This window comes from Akebia trifoliata, chromosome 1, assembly GCF_017979445.1.
Source record: "Akebia trifoliata isolate Shusen 1 chromosome 1, ASM1797944v1, whole genome shotgun sequence".
Classification (NCBI taxonomy): domain Eukaryota; kingdom Viridiplantae; phylum Streptophyta; class Magnoliopsida; order Ranunculales; family Lardizabalaceae; genus Akebia; species Akebia trifoliata.
In genome coordinates, this window is record NC_141375.1 from 24,417,024 (window position 1) to 24,438,102 (window position 21,079).

A 21,079-nucleotide genomic window follows, 5' to 3' on the forward strand; every position below is an offset into this window, starting at 1 on the left:
AGAGAATGTTTTGAAAAAATAAAAAAAATAAAACAAAAAGTTGACCCGTCAATTACCAACATAAGAGGCGTTGACCTTAATAAGGGTATACCTCATTTTTCATTTTGTAGGGGTAGACCTAATTTTGCTAACTTTTCGGGGGTATTACTAAATTACCCTTTTAAAATCTAACCCTCGCACATTACATACGGGGTCTCGTTAACGTGTCTCATGAGGGCACACGTTAAAATGCACTAAATACACCCTCGTACAAAATAACCCAGATGCTTATTCCTAAGGTGTGTTCATTGAACTTTAACGTGTGCCCTGAGGGCACACTTAACAAAATCCTTACCTACGTGCCGCCTTAGTTACAGGCCGAGGGTTAGAACTTAGAATTGTAGCGTTGTAGGGTTTATTAGTGGTTTTAGAGCCTCGCTGTTCGATCTTCGAAGTGCTTCAGGTTCTCAAGTTAGCGTTAATGGCTGTCACGTATCGCACACATCAAAACCAATCGAGTTCAAGAACTCAACCCTAACCCTAAATGTAGTAATCTGTTTCTTTCTTTCTGTAACTCTTCATCTGTCCATCTCTCTCTCTCTCTTTAGATCCTCATCTCTAACTCTAACCCTAACCATTTTCTGCTCTTATTTCTTGTAGCAATGGCGGGCGATCCAGACTTAAAGCTCGAACCATCCAGATCCTGTTGTGCTGTGGTACGGATATTTCATAAAAGCTTGATTTTACTGTCTTCGGTTTCGTCCGAATTTCTGATCTCACTATTTTATTTTTATGTGAATTAGTTGAAAGAGAGATACTCGAAGTTGGAAGAGAAAAGGAATGCTTTACGACAAGCGGTAAAGCTCCTCGAGCACCAAATCGATAAGCTCCAAACCGAGAATCTCAACGTCAAGACAGGTAAGAAAATGCGATTCTATTATGTAATTAGATCTAATAGATTTTGTTTTTTAATTGTTTAATTAGAACATAATATAATCTACTTTTGAAGAAAATTAAGCATAGATGACGCTTTTTATCGCTGTTTAATCCTAGACAATGACAGTTTATGAGTTAACAACAACTAGGAATTGAAGCTCCCAATAGGCATCACTTTGAAAAACCCCAAAAATCTTTGTTTTAATCCAGCATACATTAAATGGAATTTGAGGAGATTATTTCCCCATTTATATACTAAAAATTCCCCTTTTAGTTCATATAGAAAAGTTATGTCAAAAGAGCAGCTTAACGTGTTCTTGCAACAAAGAAATCTCTATAGACAAATAAGGAACCCTTGAAAATCAAGACCAAAACTGATTTGATTTGTGGCATTTTCCACCTTTCTCCTTTTCTTGTTCACAGTTTGTTGCTTTTGTGGCATTTGACCCACAAAGAAAGTATTTGTATTTGAATTTGAATTTTGAATTTTGAAGTAAACTCAAACAAGAAGCATCATCATCATTGAAGCCTTATCCCCAAGATTTGGGTCCGTTGAATGAATCCTGTTCTTCGATTCAATTTTTTCTAGAGCCACGAATGTGTTCATATCAATTTTTACTACCTGAATCCACATTCTTTTGGAGCTTCAGCTTGTTCATTTTGAACCTTCAGTTTGTATTCCTTCTAATTTGGGTTGTAATTTTATTAACTTTCTCTTAATCGAATATGTTTATTTCTAATGTACTAATTCTTAGTCTTTCCACCCATCCATCTCGATGTCCTCATCTCTGCTAAACTCAATCTACTAACATGATGCTTTTTGATGGCCCAACATCGAGCTCCATAAAGCATATTAGGTCTCTCTGACGTCTTATACAATTTTCATTTTAATTTGATTGGTATGCATCAGTCTCATAGCTTTCCAAAATTGCACTTCCACTTCAATCATCCAATTCTGATTTTAGGGAAAACTCTTTCTCAATCTCTCTGTTGAGATAAAGAACATGGTTGCTTCGGGGTATTTTCTGATTCACTCCACATGCTTGGTCTTGGTTCTACTTATTGGGATATCCTTGGATTCCATCCCACCTCTCTTCAATTCTAGTTTTGCATTGACTCCCTTTCCAGTCTCATCAAGTAATACGACATTGTCTGCAAATAACATACACCATGGTGTTTGCTTTGAATATCATCGATTATTTCATTTATAAATAAAGCTAACAAATATATATTCAAAGCCGATCCCTGATGTAAACCAATTGTATTTGGAACTCATTTGTTTCTACATTCCATTTACTCTCACACTAGTCTCATTAATATACGAAGTGTGCCTGCTATTTGGGATTTAGCCTTGTTCTTTAAATTTGCAGCATATGAGGAGGAGCGAGCACGGGCACAGTTAGAAGTAGAGGCGAAAGCTAAAGAATCTGCCATCAGAGTTGGTTTGGAGAACGAGATCTTAAATTTGAAATCTGAGATATGTTCCTTACGGGAAAATGTGGGTTCAAGAGATCACGATGAAGATGGTGAAGTAATACTGCTTCGAACCCGTGTTTCGGACGGGGAGGCAGAATTGAGTCAGCTCAAGGAGCTTCTTGAGAAAGAGAGAAAGAGGGCAGACTCGGAGAGGAAAAAAGCGGAGGCGGAGAAGAAAAAAGCAGCAGAAGCGTGGAAGCTAGTGAAATCTGAAAAGAATAAACTCGAAGAAAAAACGAGGCTTGTGGAAATTGAAAGGAGTCGGGCTGAGGAATGTAAGCTTTGCTTAGAAACATTAAGGACTGAAGCCAATGAAGCAAGAGCGAAATTGGCTTCCGAGAAGTCAAAGACTGAAGAGGCACACAAAAGGCTTGAAGTTGAGAAGCAGAAGGCAAATAAAGAGAAGAAACGTGCTGATTCAGAGATAGCAAAATCACAAGAGCAGAGGAAGTTTGCTGAAGAAGAGAGGAAAAAGGCAATAAATGAAAAAAATCTTTCCGATCGTCTGTCTCAGCAGTTGGAAGAGGAGAGGCGAAGAAATGAGACTTTACAGAAGGAGATACAAGAAATCATGTCAGCTAGAAAAATTGGAAAGGCTCATCCTGATGCTGGGAATGCAAATATTCTGGTCTTTAAAAAACAGCTGAAGCTGGAAAAGTTGCACGTAAAGCATGCAAAAAGGGTGGCTAAGCTCGAAAAGGTGCGAAATGATCTTTTACAGCAAGAAATATGTTGCTTAAAGGAGGATTTTCTCCAATTCTATCGTCGCCTGAATATACTAGATGGGTTTTCCTCGCACAGCATTGAAGGTATAGATGCTTCGACAAAGGTTAGTATCCTCATTCTCCTTTAATACTTGCTTAATCTGACAGTGAATTCTTATTTGCCTTCGGGTGACAATAATAGCATTTATTGTTGAAAAATATCATGCAGTTTTCTGATGAAACTGTGAAGTTGTATTAAGAGTGAACATTGTTCATGACCTCACGTACTTACTTTTTTTTCCCCAATAAAAAAAGGCTTTATTCTGCATGCCTGTTGTGCTCTTTGCTACTGGTTGATCTTTCAAATCAAGGTTGCTGAAGTGCAGTTGCATTGTAAGTAATGGATGGTAGTTACTAGCATTGTGAGTAATGGATGGTAGGTTGCATAGCAGTAGCTTGCTACAACTTTTATTGTGAGATCAGCTTAGTATTGTTATGTGGAACAATGGCTTTATGCCGTCTATTTTTGAAAACAACAGGTTTTATGGCATAAGCAAACTATTCTGATGCAATATTGCTTTTTGAGAGTGCACATTGCCTTCTAGATTGTAAAAGTAAGCATCATTTACCTTTCTTTCTTAGAGTAGTGCATGGATGAATGAACCAGTGGTAGATAGCAGAGTACTTGTGTTGCAGTCTCTATGAAAAAAAAAAAAAAGGTTTCTTGATGCCTAGTTTAAACTATATTGGTTGGAACACATTATGTCCCAATACTATCATGCTTGTCAAAGTACTTAGTGGATTACTTTTTTTGTTTGATAGGTAAAAGCATATTGCATAAAGTGGTTGAGAAGACCTGCAAATTACAAACAAAAAGACAAAAGGCCTTGAGCAGGTACTAGAGAACAAACCCAATCCCACCTACCTCTAAATTCCTCAAAAAATACACCTCTAAATTCTTTAAAGATCTTGCACCAAAAAAAGAAGAAGCAAGAGACCCAATACAGACAACACAACATCATGGACATTGTTTTCATTTCGACCAAAGATCTCCTGATTTCTCTCTTTCTAAAGTCCCCAACAAACAGAAAATGGAAGGAAAGACCAAAGAGTCCTCTTGGATAGACCCCAAATCAGCCCAAAACTCGAATAAGGACCTCACAGTCTTGGGAAAACACCAAATGATGCCGAAAAATTCCCCCCAAACTTTACAAGTGACCGGGCAAATGCAAGAATAGGTGTCTCACAGATTCCCCATCTCTTTTACACAAATAACAATAATTAGGCACACAAAAATCTCTAGAAATCAGAAGATCCATTGTTTGAACCTTTTCAAGCACCGTGGTCCAAATGAAGAAGGCGACCCTCAATGCAACTCTCGGCCCCAAAAAAGGACGGTCTGTGAAGCTCAATCTATCACCAGACTGCAACGACCTATAGAGAGAATTCACAGAGAACAAGCCACTCTTGGACACCTCCCAAATCCAGCTATCACCGATCTCCGGATTTAAGACCACATTATTCATGGCCTCAAATCAGCTTGTGGATTACTTTGATCAGAAACCAGCGTGATTGGGTTATTTTAACCATCCACTGGGTTTATCGTTTTCTCTTTATTGCAACCCCCTCATTTTCCTGGCTCTTCAAAAATGGTAAAATTGGTTGAGTGGAGAGGATCATTTGCTCCCCCGTCTTTGGTCTAACAAATCTTCTGGATGAAGCCTACAAGTTGAGTGCTTCTGATTGGTACAAATGTTACACCCCCTTGAGTGGTAAAGGCATACTTTATTTAAACATGGTAGTACCAGGACTACCACATGTGTCCCCATATTGATAAGCCGTAGTTTGCTGGAGTTCAAATTTGGATGCATGAATTTTTCAGCTTAAAAATCTGTTTTCTTTGTTTCGTCACTTTTTTAGGAACTACTTGAAGCTTTTTTCTTTGGTCAAAGAACGCATAAGCTTCTTCTCATGTTTTGCTTAATCAATGCCCTACCTTTTATTTTGCAGTTCGGCAACACTTTAAAGCTACAAAGCTCAAATTTGAAGACCAAAATTTCAGGTAAAGAACCATGTGAATTGTATGGTCAAAATGAAAATGAGCTGGTAAAGGCTCGTTACACGACCATGGATGGCTTTGATCGTTCTGGGACAACACTAGAATGTGCTGCACCATTATCTGTTGGGAGCTGTTCCAAGCCAATCTCAGGTATTAGTTCTGAATTGGAGTCTGTGATTGGAGGTTCTGTCAGAAACAAGTCACAGAATTCTACCATATATTCCACTACCACATCTTATTCTGATAGACCGTTGATGGGCTCACAGGGAAGATGTGCCTTTTCTGTCAGCACTTCAGCAAAATTAACAGAGGAGAACTCAAAACAAGGCATAACCTTTCCCAGATTGTCTGGTGATATAAAAAAATTGGGGTGCAATGAAAATCTTGGGGTGGTGGCTGAAAATAATATTAGAAGTCCGGTTCACAGAAATAGTAGGAAGAAAAAGAGGTTACGGGATGCAGTGGAATCCATTGAATATTTGTATTCTGAGGACAAACAGCTGCATTTGCAGATAGGAGAAAAGCTCTCAGCTTTACATGATATGTTAATTGTCAAGGAAAATAAGCCTTCAGCAATTCATCCTCAAAGTGACGGGAAGCTAAATGGCTCTAGAGATGTAAGTTGTCCGGTTTCTGCATCGCTCGATAAACTCTATGAAAAGAGCAACAAATCCAGCAAGAAGAGAAAGGTGCCTCAGAAACAGAAACTCGCGTTGCAGCCAATTACAGACAATCTGGGAACTGAAGTCAGTAAAAATGCAGAAGTCTTCACCCAGGATGGAGTAGTTGATGCTGTTAGGAGCAAACAAGAAATTGGGGTATGCTTTGAAGAAATGGTCGGTGGGGACTATATGAAGTTACTTGAGTTGGATAATGCAGCTGATGAGGAAATCTATAGGATGGCAATGGAAAAGCCTTTGTCGCCTACTCTGCCTGAAATTGAATGGCCTATTCTTGAAGCATCTGAAAGCTTTTACAGTGGGCTGGCAAATGAGAAAGACAACGTGATGCCATCTTACAGCTTCAATGTCATCAATGTGGAAATTGATTCCAATAAGTCGACGTTTAACACTTCTCATGGGTCATTACCGCACCATATTGAAGGTCATGAGAATTCATTTGAGGAACTTAATAATTATGCAGATGGTTTGCATTTTGCTTCAGATGCATTTAAACAAGTGCCGTTTTCAGGAAGTGAGGGGATGGAAGTTCCATGTGCAAGCAATGGGGGACCTATAAATCAGAGAATTTCCAACTGCTTTGTTGTGTTTTCAAATACCAAGGACAGACTCAGCATTTCTAGGATAATTTCTGCTAGGAAAAGCTGTATATCTGAGAGTTCTATGGCTTGTCAAGAAGATAGGGTGGTGCAGAAGATTCTTCTCGCTCTTGTGATGGGCCAGGATCTACTGCCTGAGTAAGTGATTTTATGCCATACCAGACGATAACAAATACTTTCTCTTTTTTTTTGATAAGTTAAAATTTTATTGATGAGAAAAAAACAGGGTCGAGGTGACCCCTAAGAGTACAAGAAACTTATCAAAAAGTGAGAAGTGAGAAGTGAGAAAAAACAGTCTGCCTCCCAATTATAGATAGTCTCCCACCTTACAACAAAAGCCTAAAAAAAAGTCCCCTTAAATTCTTTAAACCACAACTCCCCCTCCGAAAAGAAACAACTAACCCAGAATAGATAAAATGAGATCCTCTAATTGAAGCTCCCTCCCCTCGAAAGTAAAAAAAATTCCTCTGGTATTTCCTTGTATCAGGGGATTTTTGAAATTTAGTAGTGGTTTGGCCTTGACACTATTGATTAAATAATGACGCTTCTCTTCAATTTCCATTCTTGTAGTTTTGTTCATCATCTAAAGGCCTTATGCTCTATAACATGATGGCACTCAGGAGCTAATTTGTTCTTTCCTTTCATTGTTATAGGGAGAAAGCTTGTGTGTTCTTTTCTATGTTGCTGCACAACTTTTCTGTGATTGGTGATTTTTCCCCGTGCGCAAATTCTTTAGCAAAGCACATGAAAACAGGTTTGCTCAGTTCTTGCATCTTTCCTCTTACATTTTTGAAAAGTTATGCCTTTTATTTTGAGAAGTTCTAAATTGCTTCCTTCGACACTGTGCTCAACACTTTTCTGACATGGCAGTGTTGAGAGAACCATAGATTTTTTTTCCGAGATACATCATAAAAAAATCTATGGTTCTCTCAACACTGCCATATCAGCACAGTCTCGAGTGCAGTGTAGAAGGAAGCCAGTTCAGCATTTTCCCTTGTTTTCTACAAGTTCTTGAACTGCATGATTCTTCTTCATCTATGTCACTCAACCTTCAATATTCTGTTCTTGTAGTGATGTCTGATTTGCAAACGAGGCGCATACTTCTAGAATTATGCCCGTTGAACACCCTGCTCAGCCTCCTTGTGGATTTCCTTATAGATAGAAGAGTAATTTTGTATAATGATTTATCAAAAGAACCACAAATTCCTTGTGATTCAGATAATATCGTCCTTGTTGTTGATGGTGTAACGACATCTGTATCGTCCAAAACAGCTACAATTGATCAGTTGCGGGCTGGAAGCATTATCTTGGCATCTATATGTGCAGCATTTGATCACATTGGTTTTATTTGTGAGGCATCATACAGTATTCTTCTGATGCACAGATCTGATTCCTATTTCATGCTGACAGTGCTCCATGTTTTTGCCTCTCTTTGTGGAAATCAATATTTTAATCTGAGCAATTACACTTTGATTATGTCTGTTATTAAATCAATAGTCACTCTTCTGGAGAGAGGAAGTAGGCCTGGATTTCCTCCATGTGATCAGTGCCTATTTTCTGAAGGGGCAGTATCTGTGGATGAAGTCATGATGTTGTTACTGGAAAAGCTTCAGAAATACACCATCCAAGAGACTAGTCAGCATATGGTGGAATCAGTCACTCCTTCAAACTGCAATGCTCCTTCAGAAGATATGGAAAGAGTGGAACTAAACACTGAGCATGAATTGGGTATATGTGGCCATGATATGGACTTTGATGCTTCGTGTATTATATACAAGCATGGAAAGCTTGCGATTACTCAAGATAACATCATTGTCAACAGGACTTCACATCACTTGAGTGATATTCTTGCATTAGTGGAGCTTGTTGCGCACTACATGGTATGGACTTCATTTTCGTGGGTTCACTGGTTTTACACTTCTGTTCAAGTTTTAGAATTTTCTAGTTTGCTGTTTAACCACATCGTATGCGATATGCTGTCAGTTTTCGCCAAACTTTGGGATAAGGTTTTGAAGATGCTAGGCAATGTTATCCAGTGATGAATCAGATCAGATTAATTTTTCAGATTAATTTTTTTTTTATTACAAATACTATTCCAAAAAAAAAAAAAAAAAAAAAAAAAAAATGAAATAGAATATGCCCAACCAACCAATAATTTAAAAGATTGGAAGTGTATACGAGTCTTTTCGGCATCTGTGAGGCAAGGCACAAGCCTCTATTCTGTGGGCACAACCCTATTTTTTTTCAAAAAGATGAAAAAGAAATAGAAAACCTAAAAATCATTAAAGTTTATAGAATATTTTAAATAATGAATCAACTTCAAAGCTAGAGAAAGAAATAAGAAAACAAATAGGAGCTTTATTATGATGATTTACGATGAAAGTTATGCATCTTGAGATAAGATTTTCAAATGATTGATTATGTAATACATCAGTACATGGAGGACAAATATTCTCCTTTAATCATTTGAAGGCATTTATTCATTCTCATATGCCTTAATTTTTTATTTATTAACTTCAGTTCTGCATTACACATTGTCCTTTGATTGACCTAACCATCAGGTAAACAATGTACATGTTGAGCAAGGTGGCTCATTAATTCAATTGAGATAATGAAATTGATTCACTTAATGTTAAAAAAAAAATCCATAGAATTTTAACACTTGTGATAAGATTGACAACATTGGCACTTCTTTAAACTTCAATTCCATTTGTGCCTTTATTTCTTCCTCACAAACTTGTTTTGTATATATTTTTCTTTTTTAATTCGATTTTTTTTTTCACAGTTGAACATTTATATCTGACGCTAAACCTTTTTTCCATGGTTCCCTTAGCATTGGGATTGGACATGCAGCAATACTATTCCTCAGCTTTTGAAGATGTTGGAATCATGTGTCTCAGAGAAATATTCAGCTGCTATTCTTATTCTTCTTGGTCAACTGGGGAGGTGAGTTCTGTTTGATTCTTTTTGACATTCCGAAATTATGTGGTATTTACAATTGATAATCGTGTTGATGATCATGCCTACCTTAAGGAATATTGTTTTTTTTTAGATAAGTACCTTAAGGAATATTGTTGGTGTAATATTGATGCAATGTCTCATCTTTCTAGGCATATCAGTGCAAATACTATATATGTCAGTTATCCTTTCTTTTCTGATAACAGTGAGATTTTATTGTAATGAGAGAGAAAAATATGAGGTGAGGAGTCCTACCTGAAAACAGCAGAAAAGCTGCGAAAGAAGAAACATAAAGACGCACCTAAACTATTTAACCCCCACTCGCTAGCTCGCACCTGAATATACAGAGTCCTAATGGACAAACATCGGAACTCTCGAACATGCTTACTGCGAAAGAATATAAGAACTAAAATAGTGATAATATGTTCATGAACCTACATATGTTACGCCCAACTGATGACTCTTACAGTTGGTGTCTAACCCACCCAGCTGGAGGTCATAGTTTGAATCCCATGATGGGCAGGCGTCCTCTGTGTAGTTGAAATCACCTAATTAGCATTAACTAGATCAGGTAGAACGGGTAAAATCTCATACTAACTGTTGGTCCAGTTGACCTACCATCATCCTATCCAAACAAAAAAGGGAAAGAAGGAGATCTGTATCATATCTTGGTATCATAGGTAGCACTAGGGCTGTCAATGGATAGGTATCCGATCGGATAGTGCTATATCCAAATTCGAATCCGAAAAAAAATAATGATATCCGAATTTGAATTCGAATCCGATCGGATATCCCTAACAAACATTCGAATTCGAATTTGAAAAATATATCGGATATCCGATAATATTCGATCCGATAAAAAATCCTACAAAATACTATCATCCTCAATCTGTCAGAGTTCGCACAGTTGAAACCCACATATTTCCTCCGAAAAATCACTCCGACTGGTTCGGATCGGATCGGATCGGAGAGAGAGAGAGAGAGAGAGAGAGAGAGAGAGAGAGAGAGAGAGAGAGAGAGAATATGTACCTGGATACTTGCCAGCCAGAGAAGACGGTGGTTACAGAGTTCGCACAGTCGAAACCCACCTTTACCGTTACTTCGACTGGTTCTTCACTTCTTCTTGCGTTTTAGCTTTTTAGGTTGAGAGAAGATAAAGTTTTAAAAGTAAAGTTTTGTTGTATAACTCGAATACACAGCAGCATATATATATATATATATACATATATAAAAGTTTTGTTGTAAAACATGAATACATAATATATATATTATATCGGAGTGGATATTATTGAATCGGATTTCACAATATCCGAATTCGTATCCGAAATTCATTTTGAATTTTAAAATAACATCCGAATCCGAATCCGATATCTGAAAATTTCGGTTTCGGATAATATTCGATTTTTCGAATTTGAATTCGGATTCGGATTTTGGCTATCCATTGACACCCCTAGGTAGCACCATATGGGAGCAGGAGGTTCCAACGTTCTAAAGCAGGGATACAAGTGTGACATTCCTCTGCAAGAATGTCACCTTGGGCGTGTAAAGGATGTGTCAGCTACATTTTTAGTGTTAACACTCAACTGAAAGTTGTGCATACATGCATGCATGTGTGCTGTTGTTGTTTGTTTGTTTTTTGTGTGTGCATGCTTTAAACATCCATATTGAACCCATTCTATTGTTGAGTTTGTATCCATGTTTTTCTAATTTTTTTTTTTGGATTGGTATAGGGTTAGTGGTTGGCAAATGAAGTTGGGTTCAAGGGGATTTGAGCCTAGGATGTGGGAACACAATCCACACGTCTTATCACTTAGCCAAGTTGTCACTTCAATCTGTATTTTTTTTTTCCAGATTGTAATCAGTTTCATTTCAAGTTCCAGAAGCAAAAAGACCCATTCCCAGTCTGTTTTTTAGACATAAAAGAACAACTCATTTACAGTTTGTTTTTGGTACTACCATAGCCCCTATTTTGGATATTTTTTCGGTCCAATTTCTTGGGCTACTATAGTTTGTTCTGAATTCTGAATCTGATCGATTATTGGTCAGAATATAGCCACATCTCACTTCAATTATTAGTGGCTTTTACCCTGTTTCAATTAATCTTTAGGGAAGATCAGAGCCCTACTTCAGTTCCATTTTATAAAAAAAAATCTGTATTAGTGTTTTGGATTAGAATTGCATTGAAGTCAACCGCAATGTGGTATGCATATCTCTATGTTGTAAAAAGTCTACATATGTGGTAAGCATACATGTGAAATGTTTGAGGAAAAGAGAGGTAAAGTTTACAGAATAAGTGTAGTGTTTGTTCCACAGTCATCAATAAATTCTCCAAGGTAGTGGATTTTGAGGTTCATCTCATGCATTATCCCATCTTTTATTCTTTGACTAGATACTTATAATGTAGGGAATTATGGATGAATAATTGAAATAATACCCAATAAATGAAGGTGCCTACTGGCTTAGTTGGTAAAGTCTATGGGTTTAATTCCTGCCATCACTGAGTAACTAATCTCCTTAAAATCAGGCTTACCGATAAACAAAGAATTAAAGAAATAACAGTTCTACCTATAATGCAATGGGTTTGCTCATACTTGAATATACAAGTAGCTGCTTTTTTATTTTAATTATTACAAGTTCTGGTTATTAGCGCTTGTTAAGATTCAAGTTTTTCAAATAGTTAACAAAATGTTTCTTGCAATTGGAGCTACATGAACTCTTTGATCTTGTTGCTGTCCAACTCCAATCCTCTCTTCATGTTTGAATAAAATATTTGTAAAACATATGGTGATTTGTCTTGTTTAGAAGTAGGGTTTTGGTAAGGCATATTGTCTTATGTTTATAATGACTTGTTTGTTTCTCAGGCTTGGAACTGATGATAGTGGATACGAACAAAGGGGAGTTGAAGAGTTGAGATGTAGTTTGTCTGCCCTTTTGGATCAGAACTCAAGAAAACGGGGTCTTCCAACACAATTTGCTATTGTTCATGCTTTGATTGGTCTCCTTTCTCTAGATTTTGGAAAACTAATTCACAGTAAACAAGAGCTTGTTGCTGGTACAAGTCGATCTCATCATGCCAATCTAATAAGGACATGGTTTTCCCAGCTTAGTGAAGCGCAAAAGTCATTGTCGTTTGGCATTTTCCAATATGCTAATGTGCATGAGAACTGAGATGCTTCACAGTTGCGGAAGCGGACAATTTTAGTACAGCAAATTGTTTCGTGGATTTTTTTGAACGTCAGATAACTTTTTGAAACAATTTGCAGGAATTACATCGTCAAATCACGAGATCAATTTGTTTCCAAGACTCAGGAAAGAGTTCCTTCTTGATGTGGTTGCGTTTGTCCATTTTTTCTCCCTTCCTGACGCTGTGTTGCCTGTACTACATTTAACTTTTTAGGTACCTGACTTGTCTAGTCCAGTTTTGCTGAAAAGAGATGCCCTTACAAGTAGGAGTGCTAAGGAGAGGAGATCCGGGATTGTATGAGGAAGGTTTTCCCGTTGTTCTGAAAGTTTCTACTGTTTCTTTTAACAGTTTTTGGCTATAGAATGTGGGCTGTTTTGTTGCCATATTAGTGTTTGTTGATTTTTGGTCAATAAGTGTAACTTTCTCAACATTCATGATGTTAAGCTTTATTCATGCTTTTACGCTTTATATCTGAAATATTAAACGAGGATTAAAAAAAAAAAATCGTGATAATCTGACTACAACATGGCAAAATTCAATCGATTACCCTGATGTGACAAGTTCTGAACCATAGGTCTGTACTCCTTGAGATACATAGTTGCACTTCCTCGTAAAAAAGTGTATCTCGAGGGAACTGTGTATCCTGAAGAGTACTGATATACGATTCTGAACTTGTCACGTCTTAAGTTTGCCACTTGGGGTACTCACTCTTAAAAAAAGTACTTTTTAAGGTTAGAAACTTCTTGGTAGAGATTGGGTTGGCATGGACAAAGGTTGTAGAGGACAAAATTTTAAGAAACAATTAAATATCTGTTACAGATCATTAAATATTTGATTTTAAATTTGAAATTCCAGTGGCATGTGATTGGGAAAAGAGCCTTTAAAAAGAAGCCTAGCTAAATCATGAAATCTAGAGATTGAGATCTCATTTGGGCCAATGTAATCCAAATGATCACACCAAGCTCCATGATTTGAAAACTCGTTAGAGTTTGGAATGACTCATTCTGAACTTTTAATACTTTCTCAAAATCGAGTTGATTTGAGCTTTAGTCATTCCAGTCTCAAAGGCAATCCAGCTAAATAAGCAAATATGAATCGCCCATCATATTAACTTGTTCGAGTCAACTGGGCTTAATGCTTCTAAAACAAAATAATCAATCTAAAGAATTGCTACAAAAACACCAATTTTTACTAATGCCACACCATATGTGCAGTTGTGTGGCAATAGTAGCTCTCTTAATTTAAGAGTCCTTTGATTTTCTGCGACACTACCATATCAACGCAATGTTGAACGCAGTGTCGAAGGAAGTCAGTTAAGCATTTTCCTTATTTTCAAAGCGTGAATATATATATTAAATAAATGTAAATTGGTTTAAAGTGTTGGGCTCGTTAGTACTAGATGACTCAGACGAATCAACTCGGTATCGAGAGAGAGTGTTCGAGCCATGAAATTAAGCTGATAGGTGATTCTAACAGTTGTAGGAGGAGGAGAAAAAGTTGGGAGTGAGAAGAGAGAAAAATGGTGGCAGAAGAAGTCAGTTCGAAGCTTGTTCGCTTGGGCGCTTTCGTGAGCGCTGGAGGTATTTTTAAATATATATATATATATATATATATATATATTATTCTCTCCTCTTGTGTAGTGTACAACAATACCTTCATAATTTCACAACCGTTCATTGTTTCTGATGATCGAAAGTCTTCCAGTTATCTGTACGACTGCTATAAATCTCTGGCGTAATTTGGAACGAAAGTCAGCAGCTCAACAGATGGAATCCAAAGAATTATACGGAAAATCTGTCAATGATGTGGTAAACAAAGCTGTCAAATAATCTTAATTAGGGTTCCAAACTTCTCTTTACTTTCATATATATATATATGGTTTTTTTTCTCTCTTTAGTAGTGATAAATTTGGAGTTTGATTGTGTAACGAACGATTTTTGTGCAACTCAAAATAATGGATATTTTCAGTTTGTTCCTATCTTTTAATTATCAATGTTTTAGTTACTTTAGTGTCATATTCATGCACACTAGGGTTAGTGAATTGCATTGTAGTTATTTGATGATTTGTTTAGTGTTCATGTTTTAGATGTATTTAGGAATCTCTCGAGTTTCTGATTAATGGCCAAATCAATTGTTGGAAAATCTGATGAAAAATCAGAGTTTTAACATGTTCATTTGGGCCTCTTTTGAGTCTGAATTTACTGGGGGTCCACACATCTTTTGGGATGAGACCACGCGGGAATTTATTCTACCATTGTAATCATTGTATCCTGGGAGACAGTTGTTCACAGAACCATGGGCACCAATGGCGGGAACAAATTTGTTTTAAGAACGTTATATTAAACACAAGCTTCAATCAACTCCAAAGTTCTGGTTTGGATTTTATTGTCATTTTGTTTTTATCTATTGTTAATTATTTTCTTTTAAATTAGCGAAACCTATTTCCTAGTCTTGCAATCTTAGGAGTAAGACATAATTGATTTTGATCAATTTATTGTAATTTAGGTTTCACTAATTAAGATGATTCCTCCTGTGAACCACCAAGAAAAATCTGAGAGGTTTAATGGCTTGGACTTTAAATGTTGGCAACAAATTTTTTTTGTTCTACTTGACAACATTAAATCTGACACAATTCCTTCAAGAGGATGCTACTGTTCTTAAGGAGAATGAGATTATTAAAACAACTGTTTTGTCGTCGATGCCGGGAAGCATTCTGGGTTTCTCTGTAGAAATTATATCCTTAATAGATTCGATAACACATTGTATAATGTGTACAATCCAATCATTACTGCAAATGAACTATGAGAATCCTTAGACAAAAAAATATAAAACAGAAGGTGTTGGATTAAAAAAAATTTGTCGTAGGCAGATTCTTCGATTTAAAAATGTTGGATTCCAAGTCAATGACAAGTCAAGTCCAAGAACTTCAGATTATCCTACATGAAATTCATGCATAAAACATGTCAGTGAATCTTTTCAAGTAGCATCAATAATTGAAAATTTACCACTATCATGAAAATATTTCAAATATTATTTAAAGTACAAACGCAAAGAAATTAAGTTTGAGGTTTGATTGTAAGGTTGGGGGTTGAGGAAGACAATAGAATGAGCAAGAAAAAGACTATGAATAACTTTTTGGAGTTTAAGACAAATATGGTGGAGGATAAAAGGTCCATATCGAACTCTTACAACAAAAAAAAAATTCTCTAACCAAGGTAGTCACAGTCCTAAAGGCAAGGATTCTAAAAGATTTAAGGGGAATTATTATGTGTGCATCAAACTTGAAAATTGAGCTAAGGATTGCCGTATACGCAAGGAGCAAGATTCATTGGAGAACAAATCCGTCCAAGCCTAGTTGACTGAAATAGAAAACCTTGTGGCAGTTGTTTCATACATCAACCTCTCTGTAGTTGTCTCTGAAATCAATTTAATTAGAAACACTAAAGAATGATGGGTAGACACAAGGGCCACTCGACATATATGTTTCGACAAGAGTATCTTTTCAGAATACAAGAAGAGAAATTTACCAAAACGAAGCTTTATACATCTTATTTTCGAAAATGGTAAGTTACTGTTTTTGAAAATATTTTATTTACCAAAACGGTACAAATAGTAATTTCCAGAATTTTAGTATTAAAAATATCCTTTTTCTTAAAAAAGTTCATTGTCAATGAGATCCTTTTGACACTATACAAAAATAAATTATGATCTCACGTCAAAAAGATCTTATTAACATTGAGTTTTTTTAAATGTTCTTTGTCAATGAGATCCTTTTGGCACTGTACAAAATAAATTATGATCTTGTATTAAAATGATTCTGTTTTCATTGAGTACTTTTTTTTTTTTATAAAGAAATTACCTTTGACATGAGATCAAAATTTATTTTTTTATAGTGTCAAAATGATCTCATTGATAAAGAACTTAAAAAAAAAAAAACTCAATGTTAACAAGATCCTTTTGACATGAGATCATAATTTATTTTTGTATAGTGTCGAAAGGATCCCATTAGCACTAAACTTTTTTTAAATATATTTAATGTCAACAGGATCCCTTTAACATGAGATCATAATTTTTTTTTGTACAATGTCAAAAGGATCCCATTGATACTAAATTTTTTTTAATTTAAAAAAAGATATTTTTGGTACTAAAATTCTGGAAATTACTGTTATGGTAAAATAAAATATTTTTGAAAACGGTAACTTATTATTTTCTGAAATAAGTTCAAAAGTGCTCCGTTTTGGGAATTATTCAATTTTTGGTGCATGTTTTGGTAAATTTGCCATACAAGAAAGTGTAACATGGAGAAAAACTGTTTATGGGCAACTCTTCGACTTTAATAGTTGAAGGTCAAGAAAAGGTTGTGTTGAAATTTACTTCAGAGAATAATTTTACTCTATATGATGTGCTGCACGTACCTGACATCCGAAATATTCTTGTTTTCGGATCTTTACTTGGTAAGAAGGGTTTCAAGTTGGTTTTTGAGTTTGATAAATTTGTTCATACTAAATGTGACATTTATGTGGGAAAGGAATACCTTTGTGATGGGTTATTTAAATTAAATGTAATAACTGTTAATTCTATTAATAATTCTTCTATTTACGTGCTTGAGTTACCTTATGTTTGGCATGGTATACATTAGGACATGTTAGTTACGAAGATTAATTAACTTAGGATTGCTGCTTAAATTTGTTTTTGATGCCAATCATAAATGTGAAATTTGTGTGGAATCTAATTTTTCAAAACAATCTTTCAAATCTATTGAATGAAAATTTGTTCAAACTAGAGGGGTAAAAAAGATTTTATCTCCTTTATTGATGTTTGCACTCGATATTGCTATGTGTATTTACTTAGAAGCAAAGATGATGTTACGAAAATGTTTATTAATTATAAACATGAGGTTGAGAATCAACTCAACAAAAGGATAAAGGTACTAAGAACGGACAGAGGCGGTGAATATGACTCATTACTTTTTAATGAGATTTGTGCTCAACATGAAATTATTCATCAAACAACAACACCATATACACCACACAAAATGGAGTTGCTGAGAGGAAAAATCGAACATTAAAAGAAATATTGAATGCGATGTTTATTAGTTTTGGTTTATTGTAAATTACATTCTTAATAAGACACCCCACAAGAAAATTAATAAGATACCTTATGAATTGTGGAAGGCCAAACGCCTTCCTGTAAATTTTTGAAAGTGTGGGAGTGCCTTGCAAAAGTATTGGTCCTAGTCCCTAAAAGAACTAAGTTAGGAATTAAAACTATTGATTGTATATTTATTGGCTATGCCAATAATAGTAGTGCATATTATTTTCTTGTTTATAAATCAAATGTGACTGATGTGCATCAAAATACAATCATTGAATCGTGAGATGTATTTTTTTGGAAAATAAGTTTTCTTGCAAACTTGTAGACGTTGTACATTTTAATAAAAGGACAAATGATATTGCATCAAATGTTGATCATGATAATAATGTAAATGATGATGATGAACCAAGATGTAGTAAGGGAACAAAGACTTCTACGTCCTTGGTTCAGATTTTCTAACTTATTTGTTAGAAAATGAACTTCAAAGCTTTAAGGAGGCCATGTCTACTCTTGAAGCACTTTATTGGAAAGAGATTGTGGATTGCAAAATTGACTCAATTTTGCAAAATCACACTTGGGAATTGATGTATCTTCCACTAGATAGTAAGCCTATAGGTTGCAAATAGATCTTCACGAAGAAGATGAAACCTGATGGTTCCCTAGACAAGTACAACGCCAAACTTGTTTCCAAAGGATTCAAGCAAAAAGAAGGCTTGGACTATCTTGAACACAAATTCACCAGTTGCAAGAATAACTTCTATTTGCATGTTGATAGCTATTGCAACATTGCGTAAGCTAGAAATACATCAAATGGATGTTAAAACAGTTTTTTTAAATGATGAATTACATGAAGAAATATATATGAAACAACCAGAATGATTCCTTGTCAAAGGACAAGAAAGAAAAGAGTGCAGATTTGTTAATCACTTTATGGATTGAAATAAGCACCTAACCAATGGCATGGAAAATTTGACAATGTTATGTTGTCAAATGGTTTCAAAATTAATGAATGTGACAAATGTGTTTACAGTAAGAGCATTGAAGATGCTTTAAGTAATTATTTGCCTTTACATTGATGATATGTTAATTTTGGGAATTAACTAAATGAAAGACTTAGGTGTTGTTGATGTTATACTAGGAAGAAAGATTAGTAGAACATCAAAAGGACCTGTATTATCTCAATCACATTATATTAGGAAAATGCTTAAGATATTTAATCAATTTAATTGTGCTCCTGTTAAGACATCAGTTGAAGTTAACTTTCATTTGATGAAAAATATCGATAAGAGTATCTCTCAATTAGAGCACTCATATAATTGATAGTGTAATGTTTGTCATGAACTGCACAAGACCAGATATTGCTTACTCAATTAGCAAATTGAGTATATATACAAGTAATCCAGAAGCAGATCACTAGAAAACACTAGTCAGGGTTTTAAGATACTTAAAATTTACCTTGGAATATGGGTTACACTACACTACCTAGTGGTGCATGAGGGATACAATGATGCCAATTGGATATCTAATTCTGAAGAATCAAACTCCACAAGTGGATATATATTAACACTTAGAGGTGCAAATATTTCTTTTGAAATCCTCTAAATAGACATTTATAGCCCGATCCACCATGGAATCAAAATTTATAGCTTTAGATAAAACAGGCAAAAAAGCTGAGTGGCTTTGACATTTCTAAGAGGATATTCCATTATGGTCAAAATCTGTGCCCGCCGTTTGTATATATTGTGATAATCAAGTAGCGATTGACATAAAATAATATGTATAATGGTAAGTTTCGACATATTCGTCGTAGAAAAACTATTATTAAGCTATTGCTTTCAAATAGAATTATTTCTATTGATTATATAAAGTCCAAAGACAATCTCTTAGATTTGCTTACTAAAAGTTTAACAAGAGAGCAAATAGAATGACATCGAGGGGAATGGGTTTAAAGCCTACACAAAAGGGTCATCTTAATGGCAACCCGACCTAGTTGACTGGAGATCCCAAGATCTAGGTTCAACGAGACAACTTGTTGTGTGTAATTTATCAGTAGTACTGAGGAGTTTATCTCTCCTATCCATTCTTATGATGTAACAAGTGTTGTTTGTAGCGGTTTTAGGGTAAGCTATGCTTTTAATGATGCCTATAACTTGTTTTTTACAAGTGAAGTACAACAAGGTACTTTTAATAGGAATCACCTATGTGAATGTGAAGTGAGCCTGCTTTTATGAAAATCTATAAAGCTAAATTCTCTATAGCACTCATGAATCTAAAAATTTTAGGGCAAAAATGAACACAACCATGAGAACCGATTGTGTCAGGAAAGAAACTATGTGAATTCTATTATCTTTATTTACATCTAAGACTGAACAGTTCAAGACATTGTGTTCATTGGTTAGCCTGTAAATCCTATAACTTTTAACTAGGGAAGGCTCAAAGTGACAAGTTACCTCACCCGATGTAGTGCCATTCCTAAATACTCTTTTTTTGCTTTTTATGTTTTTTTGTCTTCGCCATTATTTCATTCATGTGGGGGATTGTTGGAAAGTCAGATTTTTAACATGTTCATTTGGGCTTCTTTGAGTCTAAATTTATGTGGCTTCACACCTTTTGGGACGGGATCACATGGGAAATTATTATCCTCATTGAGGAGAATAATGTTGTATATTTGATTGCCAAAAATTGCTAAGGAGTGAAGGAAAAATCAGCTCAAAAGAACCCCAACCTATTTATGGAAATTGGTATGTAATGTGGTGAATTTTGTTTAGTCTCTCATCGGAAAGGTAGAAGAAATAATTTTCGCTCTTATATAAAACCTCTCTTATTACTTATGTGGGTATGAAAGAGACATGGGTAAACCCACACACGCACGAGGGCCCATGGGTTCTAAAAGGATTTGGACCCCGTGATCCGAAAAACCCTAGTATGTGAGTGGGCATACGACGTGCACGCAGGGTGGTGCAAATCTCGACCATTTGGCTTCACGTTGGTGCACGCGAAAGGCCTCATTTTGCTTTGTTGAGTCTATTATGTTACCTTTGATTTTTCGTTTGAAGCAAGGGGTGTACCCCTTAATTCCTATCTTGTTTTTCCTTGGTGTTCGTCCATTCAGGAATATTGTCTTAAAAAAAAACCTCTCCATTCTTTTGGTTGTCTTCACACCTCTCAATCATTATTGTTATAGATAAAAATTATAGGTGTGTTTTGGATTCATCTTAAGATTGTAAGATCGAGAAATAACTTTAACTAATTTAAAAGAAAATAATAACAATAGATAAAAAGAAATGACAATATGATCCAAATAAGAATTTTGGAGTTGATCGAGGTTTGTGCGTAAAATAATGTTCTTAAGACATATTTGTTCCAGCTATTGGTGTCCACAGTTTTGTGAACAACTGTCTCCCAGGATA

At 35.5% G+C, this 21,079-nt stretch overlaps 1 protein-coding gene across 2 annotated transcripts; it reads left to right on the plus strand.

Moving 5' to 3' along the window:
* Positions 1 to 332: 332 nt before the first annotated feature.
* Positions 333 to 14,590, plus strand: MEE22 (maternal effect embryo arrest 22). Of its 2 annotated transcripts, XM_086444940.1 has the most exons (10): positions 335 to 525; positions 640 to 695; positions 783 to 897; positions 2,286 to 3,220; positions 5,106 to 6,571; positions 7,087 to 7,187; positions 7,505 to 8,313; positions 9,267 to 9,379; positions 12,253 to 14,155; positions 14,280 to 14,590. In XM_086444940.1, exons 2-9 carry the CDS (start codon positions 642 to 644, stop codon positions 12,557 to 12,559), a joined length of 3,900 nt encoding a protein of 1,299 aa, XP_086301066.1. In that variant the 5' UTR covers positions 335 to 525; positions 640 to 641; the 3' UTR covers positions 12,560 to 14,155; positions 14,280 to 14,590. The 2 variants fall into 2 exon arrangements, with proteins under 2 accessions (XP_086301075.1, XP_086301066.1); XM_086444949.1 differs by lacking the exons at positions 12,253 to 14,155; positions 14,280 to 14,590 and having other exon boundaries at positions 333 to 525; positions 9,219 to 9,356.
* The last annotated feature ends 6,489 nt before the right edge of the window (positions 14,591 to 21,079 follow it).

What these genes read in the sequence shown, in the direction of transcription:
- MEE22 (XM_086444940.1), top strand. Translation starts at nt 642, where the DNA reads ATGGCGGGCGATCCAGACTTAAAGCTCGAACCATCCAGATCCTGTTGT. An exon ending in CCAGATCCTGTTGTGCTGTG is followed by an intron (nt 696 to 782) that starts GTACGGATATTT and finishes TATGTGAATTAG; the next exon opens with TTGAAAGAGAGATACTCGAA. An exon ending in GGCCAGGATCTACTGCCTGA is followed by an intron (nt 6,572 to 7,086) that starts GTAAGTGATTTT and finishes TCATTGTTATAG; the next exon opens with GGAGAAAGCTTGTGTGTTCT.